This window comes from Nannospalax galili, unplaced genomic scaffold (assembly GCF_000622305.1).
Source record: "Nannospalax galili isolate Female #2095 unplaced genomic scaffold, S.galili_v1.0 scaffold188, whole genome shotgun sequence".
NCBI lineage: Eukaryota > Metazoa > Chordata > Mammalia > Rodentia > Spalacidae > Nannospalax > Nannospalax galili.
This window is the reverse complement of record NW_008360325.1, coordinates 4,700,405-4,709,598: the sequence shown is the minus strand read 5'-3', so window position 1 is coordinate 4,709,598 and position 9,194 is coordinate 4,700,405. Positions and strand designations below refer to the sequence as shown.

The following is a 9,194-nucleotide window of genomic DNA, read 5'->3' as shown; positions in this document are numbered from 1 at the left end:
TTTTGTTTTTTGAATCCAGCTGGCCTGGAACTTACTATGTAGGCCAAGTTGGCCTTGAACTTACAGAGATCTACCTACCTCTGCCTCCCAAGTGCTGGGATTAAAGGAATGTGCCACCATGCCTGGCTTCCCCATTCCATTCCTGGTGGAGGGTGGGCTAAGAACTTGTGTGGGAACAGGAGACAGTCCCCACAGACTACCTCATTGGAGCCTAATGATGGAGTAGTAAGGAGCCGGGGAGGGGATGCCTATACCCCTATGCCCCTGGGCTATGACCCTTGCTGTTTCCAAGGTTGACTATCTTCCTATTGGGTCAGCAAGATGAGGGGCTGGGGTTGGGGTGCTGCCTTTCCTCCTCTCCGGTGAGGCTCTGGCAGCCTTTTCTCCTGGAGAAAATCCTGTTTCAGGGACCTGACAGCACCTCTTCCCTCCTCCTACCAGAATCCTGAGGGGTCTTTCTTGGCCCTTCTGTTCAAGACCCTGGTGGAGTTCCTGGAGGTAAACCCAAGTGTGTCCCCAAGACTGTGCCACCCCTAATTTCTCATATTCATCCAGCCCCCAGCAATTCCTCCAAATGACACTTAAGCCCCCTTCCCAGTTTATAGCTCTGCCAAGGGTCAGGTGTGTTTAGTCATGACACTGAATTTGCTGGTCTCTAACTGTGGGTAGCAATTGACTTTGGGACCTCTGTTCCCTCATGGGCCTAAGACACTGATTTTCGGGGCTAGTTTCCAACTCCTGTTCCTCCATTTGTATAATGGGACTTTGACACAAAGTCACTGTGTCCCATGTTGCTTCCTCCAAGGTCAAGCAGTCAACATACCTTGTGGACCTAGAAATGTGACCTGTGGGGATGACAGACATCAAACCTTGAGCATCAAAACACAGATGCTAACACTCACTGAGAGAATCATGAAGTAACCTCTAGAAGGTTCCCAGGGTGATTAGGAGAGTGAGTGTGTGTGTGTGTGTGTGTGTGTGTGTGTGTGTGTATCTCAGCATGACCCCAAGGAGCTGTCCCCTGGCTGGGTCTGGCATCTGGGAAGAGTGCCTGTCTGCTGCTGTCCTCCAGGGACCCCTGTGAGAATGACCTTGGACATCAACAGGTGGTCCCCAGACCATATGGCTGTGAGCATCCTGTCACTCCTGCCTCTGCACACTCATTGAGTGCCCCATGCTGGTTGCCATTGCCCTGTTCTGACTGCCAGCTGGGGACAAGGGGTCATGGCCTTGTCCTTCCCTGCCTGTGCCTTCAGATCCCAGGAGCTCTGACCTTGCTGGGCATTCTGTGTAGCCCCTGTCCTCAAGGCCATGTTTCCCAGTCTCCCATTCAGCCACCCCTGTTCAGGTCAGCCTAGAAGAAGCGATGCTTGGGCCCAGGAGGAGGGAGAAACACAGTACTCCTCCTCTGATACCTGTCCCCCACAATCTGACAGGGGCTGCTTCCTGCCCCCCCCTTGAGAACACAGCTCCAGCGGTGGTCAGAGTTCCTTGTCTGCCTTGTCATCTCCAGCCATCAAGGGGCCCTCGTTTGCCGTGGACCTCCATGTTGCCTCACTGTGGCCACGTGGCTTCTCAGTCTTTTTGTCATCAGTTCTGGGTTAAATAAGTTCTGTTTTAAATACTTTGAGATATTTGGTCTTATATGGAGACCTTGACTCATCACTGCCTCCCTCTTCAGGCCCCAGCCACATTCTTGCTGAATCAAAGTCACCCTAACCTCACCAAGCAACTCTGGCACAGGCCCAGACCGTTTACTCAGGGCAGTCCAAAGAAACAGCAGAGAATCCAAGTGTGAACTAGGGTCCTGAAGACCAGGCAAGGGCGTGTGTGTGTGTGTGACAGTACCGAGGGAAATGGGCATCCCATCGGTAAGCCAGTGCTGAGGTTCTTTTGGGAAAGTGCCATGGGGTTTGGGGTTGTGGGAGTCTGGATCCACAGTGTGTTTATATGCATTTGAGGTGGAAGATGAAGCTGGGACAAGGGCTGGAGGGTGGAGAGTCAGACACCCATTTAGGGGGCACAACCACCGAGGGCTTCCTAAGAGGGAGGTCTACTGGGTCCTGGGCAGAGAGGTCCCACAGTACAGGAGAGGCCAGAAGCCTGGAGCAGGGCCACAGGTAGTCTGTGAGGCTGTCGCTGACTCCTCTTTCCTCCCACCCCCAGGCCCAGGCTTCACTTCTTGAAAGATCCATGGCAACACCACCGGGCCTCTTATACCACACCTCTATTTTAAATAGCTCTGCAAAAGTTCCGGTCTGGCCCAGTGGGAGGTGGGACTATAATCCAGGAATTATACTTTGGTAACCAAGTAACTAAATAGCGCCCAGAGAGAGGAAGCTAAGACCCAGAGGTGGATCCGTGAAATACTGGGTACCCGGGGCTTCCCAGAGGCCAGGCCACTGCTCTTGAATTTGAAAAGGCTCGGGTACGGGAGGAAGGGGCTGCCCGCTGAGCTGGAGCCTGAGGCTGCCCCGCGCGCCTTTCCCCGCATCTCCGCAGGGTGCTCCCTAGCAGAGGTGACTCCGCGCGAGAGAAGTCCCCAAACTCCAGACCCGCGGGGGGGACGAGGGGGAGTCCACTCGCTTCCCAGCGTGCGCCCGGGAGGGAGGCGGGCGTTTGGGGCGCGGCCGGCGGCTCCCCGGGGACTGCACCGGCTCGGCTAGCGGGCCCTCAGCCTCTTCCTCCGCGGCATGGCTGGGCTGCGCACTGCGGCCGGGATCCGGGCCGCGTCGCTGTTGGCGTTGCGCCCGCTCCTGGCCGCCACGCACCCGCAGTGCCTGGACTTCAGGCCGCCCTTCCGGCCTCCGCAGCCGCTGCGCTTCTGCGCGCAGTACTCGGCCTTCGGCTGCTGCACCGCCGAGCAGGACGCGGCGCTGGCCCGGCGCTTCGGGGCCCTGGCGGCCCGCGTGGACGCCGCAGTGTGGGCGACGTGCGCCGGCTACGCGCTGGACCTCCTGTGCCAGGTGAGCGGGCGCGCGGCGGCGGGGGCGCTGGTCCCGGGGTAGCGCGGTTGGCAACCCCGCACGGGCGGGGAGCCAGGGTGGGTCCCGGACTTTGGAGCTCCAGGCTGCTACACGGAGGACTCGACTCCAGCATCCCGGGACAGATCTTGGTTCGTCATTCATTTGCTTTGCAAAGACTTTGGACCTTTTAGGGCCTCAGCTTCTCTCCGAGACTAGGGACGACTATTCTCCCTAGAGTGGGATCTGGCACCAACACCGGAAAGCCCCGCCCTTGTCAGGTGCCAGGGTGAGATGGTCTGTCCTAGTCCCGGAAGGCGGGGCCTGGGAGACGGTGTGGTCAAGGTATAGGGCGTGGTCTTGTCGGGGGTCTGCAGAGGGGCTACTGCTCCCTAGGAGGACCCCTCCTCAGACCCGAGCAGTCTGAGAGCCTGTTTCTCAGGGCCTGGGTAGTGCCTGAGTGCTTAGAGCCCCCCCCCCTTGCAATTTCACTCCTGCCATGGCTCCTCGCCTGCAGAGGCCTCTCTCCAGACTACCTGAGTGACCGCCTAAGCTACCTCTCGTCACCTCAGCTCTGATGATGGAGACCTTGCGTTGGTTCACACGGGGTTGCCGTAGCTGTTTTCCTCCTGAGTGGGGTTGATGCAGAGTAGGTGGGCTTCCCTGCTTGGCTGGATGCAGGAATGGGGGCCAGGCCAGGCATGGAAGTCGAGTCCCGCCCCGCAGTACAGAGTTCCAGGCTCTGCCAGCAGGGGGCAAGCTAGTGGGGAGGGGCAGAAGGGCCGACTTGGATTTGATATTGCCACCTCTCCTCACTGTGAAGTTGAGGTCAACTGTTGTCTTTCAGGTACCTAATCTCTAAATCGGGGGCAGATTTCTAACATCCCTTTCCCATATAAACTAAATGGCACAGATTAGAGGTTCAGCAAGGGTTGGTAGGTGAATTCTAGCACTACCTGGCTAGCCCAGGATGTGAGTGGGGATTAGAGGCCAGTTCAGGGAAGGTGGGCCCTTGCCCAGTGTCACATAGCACAGTGGCTGGGCAGGAGACCTAGACCACACTCAGCACTCCTGTGAGTGGGGCCTCTGGTGGGAAGTGAAAGGTGCTGGGAGGTGAGGGGAGGGTGCAGGAGAGACCATAGTGCTCTGGGGTGGGCTGCCCACCTTTTGGTAGATTCTGCCAAGCCCCAAGTGGTGCATCTCAAGAGAGCCAGAAGAGGTGGCCCATACCCCCCCTCTCTCCCCAGCCTGCAGGTCAATGCCATCAGGCTCTTTGGTCCCCTTACACCAACCAGGGTTCCTGCACCCCACACCCAGTTCACATTTACTTATTGGGCATTTACTATGTCCTAGGCTCAGCAGAGCTAAGGAGGTAGACAGGACTAGGGAGGCAGAAGGAGCTAATCCAGAGGCTACTCCTTGGCAGGAGGCACCTCTTTTTCTTTGAGACCTTTCCCAGGATGACTTGGCCTGAGTAGCCTGTGGTAGGGTGTCTGCTCCTACCTCTAGCTGAGGCATCTCTGGGGGTGATCTCATGTCTGGAATGAGCTTACAAGTGGGCAGGCTGCCGAGGCTATGACATGGTCTCCCTGAGGGGACCTCAGGAAAGTGCTAGCAGGACACCATCTTCACTGCCCCCAAGACTGTGATGTCTGATGGAGGAGCTGACTTCCACAGGGAGGGCCCAGGAGCCTGACCTACAAGTTTCCCTCAATGGCATTCACACCTGCCTTGGGGAGGCAGGAAGCTCTTTCTGGAGGCTTCGTCCACCTCTGGGAGATAGCTGTGTTGGGCAGTTGTGGCACGTGGCATCCTCAGCATGGTTGGTGTGTACCTTTGATGCAGCTAAGTTCCTTGTAGCTGGGAGCCTCTGATGAGAGGGAGGACCTGACAGAGACTTGTGGAGGTGCGTAGCAGACTCACACACTTGGCAGACACATCTCCAGAGCCCGTGAATGAGGGATCAGCTTTATGCTGCTGGGCCCAGAGCTAGTTAACAAGTCATAGGCCCAGCCTCAAAAGCCTCTTCATTCAATGCAGGAGACAGACTTTCAGCCACTTACCAGAGCATACAAGATACCTCCCCAAGGTACCAGGGACAGCAAAAAAGCCTGGGACATCTTAGACAGCCTGGAGGAGTGCCGATTGAGTTACATCCTCAGGGCTCACGTCTGAACATTTACTAAACAAACACACATAGCATTTCAATGTATTACTCCCAACAACTATGAGGTTGGAGTTCCTTTCCCTTTCAAAGATGAGGACTTAAGCAGAGAGGTTAAAGCACTTCATGACCATCACACAGGGAACATAAGCTCTAGCTCCAAAGCCCTCTTCTTAGCTACTTCATAACACTGCCTCCTTCCTTTGAAGCTAGATTGTGTGCTGGATCCTGGGATGCCTGTCCTGGAAGGCCCCATAGTCTATGGGGTGGACAGGCAGGCAAATTGAGATAATTAAGTGCCGGTCATGCAGACCAGCCAGGCTACCTCTGGTGAAGTTGATGGCAGAGTAGGAGAGCTGTTCCAGCAAGCGACAAGATTATCATGTGGAGAAGCTGTGTGAGTCAGGGACAGAGTGCTCTGAGCATCCAAAGGGCAGGAGCTGACCCTGGTAGAAATGGAAGGACTTGTGTGTTGGGCCTTCATCATGAATAGGAGTTTTCCAGATGTGGAAGGGGAGGAGGAGGGAATATACCACAGAAGGAACACTGTGTACAAGACTTGGTCTTTCTAGGGGTGGAGTGGGGGACAAGAAGCCTTTGGGACTTGGGGCCATGAGTCATGAGTGTCAGGAATTGCTCAGTGGAAACCTTGGGGTGGCGTCAGGTAGCAGGGGTCCTGCTCCTGTGGGTTTTCCACTGTCTGTCTCTGGACACTGAGGTCCAGTGACTGACTACCCTCCCTGCCAGAAGCAGTCACTATTTTACTAATTCGAAATTTTACTAGCATTTACTCATTCTGGACTACTCTGGTCTGAGGGCTATGTTTGTACTGCATATAAAAAAGAGAGGCCACAAAAGCCACATGGAAGAGGCTACCAGACTCAGTGGTCACTATGTGATAGATGTCGATGCCCTGTGCTCTTCCTGTGTTCTGGTTGACCCTTTGGTGAGGAAAGGGCTATCAGGTTGGTTTTCAAAAGTCTGTTCTGCCCCTCTTCTGTTTATGGAGCCAAGCCAGTGGCCAGCACAGTCTGTGCCCTGCAGATACTGCTTGAGTGAAGTGTTGCTGGAAAGAACGCCAGGCTGGGTGTCATGAGCCCTGGTCTGGCCACTTCTTTGCAGAACGCCAGGCTGGGTGTCATGAGCCCTGGTCTGGCCACTTCTTTGCATGTGGCTACTGTTAACCTATCTTTCATCTATAAAATTGGAGTCATGGTGACACTGCCCTGCAAAGAGGAAGTGAGGCCTGTGTGCACAGTCCTCTGTGGTCTCCCCACGGCCACTGCTGGCCCACAGCAGGGTCCAGAGGCTCATGGGAGAACCAGTTTTGCCCAGAGATCTGAGGCTTGACCATCTGACCTGTCATCTACAGAGTGCAAAGTGGAGCATGTGAGAGATGACACTTCAGGGGTTGGGGACAGTGACTGACCAGAGACTCTAAGAACACATGGTGGGACTCAGCCCACAGGAACAGAGGGACCAGGGGACAGGCCATAGAATGACCAAAGCTAGATTTTGTAACAGTAGGGAGCTGGCCAGCTGGCCTCTTGCTGACCCTTGAAGTCCCTGCCATAACTCAGCCCGGTCCCCCAGTGAGATGAGGCAGTGTGAGGCTGTCATTGCCTTCTCTGCCTAGGAGCTGCATCTCTGAGGCTTCTGGGGTCCAGCCCTGAGTCAGCTCTGAATGCGGGGAACTGTCATATCAGAGATCAGTAACAATAGCATGGCATAACATGCAGGACTTCACAGAGGGAGGTTCTCGAGGAGCCTGGGCCTGTGGAGGGAGTTGCTGCAGGTGGGGTGGGGAGGTGGTCAGAGAAGATGATAAGTGACTCTTTTTTTCTTTTTTTTTTTTCGGAGCTGAGGACCGAACCTAGGGCCTTGTGCTTGCTAGGCAAGTGCTCTACCACTAAGCTAAATCCTCAACCCCATAAGTGACTATTTTAAAAAATTATTCATGGGGCTGGAGAGATGGCTCAGCGGTTAAGAACACGGGCTGTTCTTGCAGAAGACCCCGGTTTGAATCCCAGCACCCACATGGTGGCTAACAGCTGTCTGTAAGTCCAATTCCAGGGGATCAGATACACTTTTCTGTCCTCTGTAGGTACTGCATGATATGGGTGCACTTACACACATGCAGACATAACATACTCATATACATAAAATAAAAGTAAATGAATTTTATTTTTATTTTACGTGTATGAGTGTTTGACTGCATGTGCTTGTATGCACACCACATGTGTGCCTGGTGCCTGCAGAGGCCAGAAGAGGGTGTCAAAGTCTCTGAAACTGGAGTTGCAGGTGGTTGTTAGCTGCCATGGGGGTGCCGGAAAATGAGTCTGGGTCCTCAGCAAGAGCAGCCAGTACCCTTCCCTTGTGAAGAACTCATGAACACTAAATGGATAATAGAGGTAGGAGCGCTTTGTCATGGGTACACTGAGGTGGCCAGAGGGCACCATTTTCTCTGGCCTACTATGTGCTGGCCTTTATGTGAGGGTCTGGGTTATACAGTGAACAGGACCAGGCTTATGGTATGTTTTGGCCGGGGGTTTGTAAGCAGCATCAGAGTCCAGGAAGGAATGACAGGAGCCTGGATGGGGAGGTCAGGGACGCTCTTAGGAGGTGTCCCTCGAATAGGCCACAAGCAAAGAGTAAATTGTGCAGGTGTGGGGCCGAGGTGTGGTATGGAAAGAGAAAGTACTTAAAGTGTGTTGACACCCCCTGGACACAGGTGCTCAGCACACACACTACCCATGTCCTATTAGAAGTGGTTGGTATGGTGCCATTAAGGAGGAGATGTGGGGCCCAGGCCTGTCCCTAAGTTGAAATTAATAATATACCCTGTATTATGGGGGTTACCACTTGTGGCCCCTCTGGCATCTCTGAGCCTTCCTGTCTCTGCAGGAGTGCTCTCCCTATGCAGCCCACCTGTACGATGCGGAGGATCCAGCCACTCCACTGCGCACGGTTCCTGGCCTCTGTGAGGACTATTGCCTGGACATGTGGCAGACCTGTCGCAGCCTCTTCCGCCACCTTTCCCCTGACCGTGAACTCTGGGCACTGGAGGGCAACCGGGCCAAGCTCTGCCGCTACGTTTCCTTGGATGACACTGACTACTGTTTCCCGTACTTGTTGGTGAATGAGAACCTGAACTCGAACCTGGGCCGTGTAGTGGCTGACGCCAAGGGCTGCCTGCAGCTGTGCCTGGAGGAGGTGGCCAATGGGCTTCGCAACCCGGTGGCCATGGTGCACGCAGGGGATGGCAGCCATCGCTTTTTCGTGGCTGAGCAGGTGGGGCTGGTGTGGGCCTATCTGCCCGACGGCTCCCGCCTGGAGAAGCCGTTCCTGAACGTGAGCCAAGCTGTGCTCACGTCGCCCTGGGAGGGGGATGAGCGTGGCTTTCTGGGCCTTGCCTTCCACCCCCGCTTCCCACACGCTCGCAAGCTCTACGTTTACTACTCTGTGGGTGTCGGCTTTCACGAGTGGATCCGAATCAGCGAGTTCAAGGTCTCCGAGGATGATGAGAACACCGTGGACCACAGCTCAGAGAGGTGCTTTCTGGGAGCTGCCCAGCCAAGGGAGGGCCGAATGGGAGGCCTGCGTGACACACACTGGTGTGGTTCATGAGCCTGTCTGTTGTAAATATTGCGAATATTTAACATCCCGGCTGGGGGCTGAATCACCCGTTCTGGGACCCGGGGAGTATTTTTCCAAAACAGACATCTCGTGGGGTCATGTCCCTACCCCTGCATCTGGCCTTCAGGGCTGGACACTTCCCTACTCTTCTGGTCCAGGCTCTAGAGATGGTTATTTCATCTGAGTCATAAAACTGGCTCAGAGGGGAAATGACCTCTTAGGTCACACTGCTAGGAAGCGACTGAGCTGGAGTCCAGTCCTGCTCTGTCCCCAGAATCGCATCCCAAGACATCGTTCTTACCTTTACCGCCCCCCCTTCTCTGTCTCCTGAGAGCTGGCTCTCTTTCCTGCCCCAGACTTAAAAAAACTTTATTTATTTATTTATTTATTTTTATGTGTTTGAGTATCATGCTTGCAATGTGTGTAAGTGC

General features: G+C 54.9%; 1 protein-coding gene across 2 annotated transcripts in view; it reads left to right on the top strand.

Moving 5' to 3' along the window:
- Positions 1-1,895: 1,895 nt before the first annotated feature.
- Positions 1,896-9,194, top strand: part of Hhipl1 (HHIP like 1) — a 30,293-nt gene continuing 22,994 nt past the window's right edge. The window contains exons 1-2 of one of the 2 annotated variants that reach the window (XM_029559869.1): positions 1,896-2,966; positions 8,032-8,678. In XM_029559869.1, the coding sequence (XP_029415729.1) occupies positions 2,694-2,966; positions 8,032-8,678 (920 nt within the window). In that variant the 5' untranslated portion in view covers positions 1,896-2,693. The remainder of the gene's footprint in view (positions 2,967-8,031; positions 8,679-9,194) is intronic. The other variant, XM_008825634.3, reaches the window with a different exon arrangement.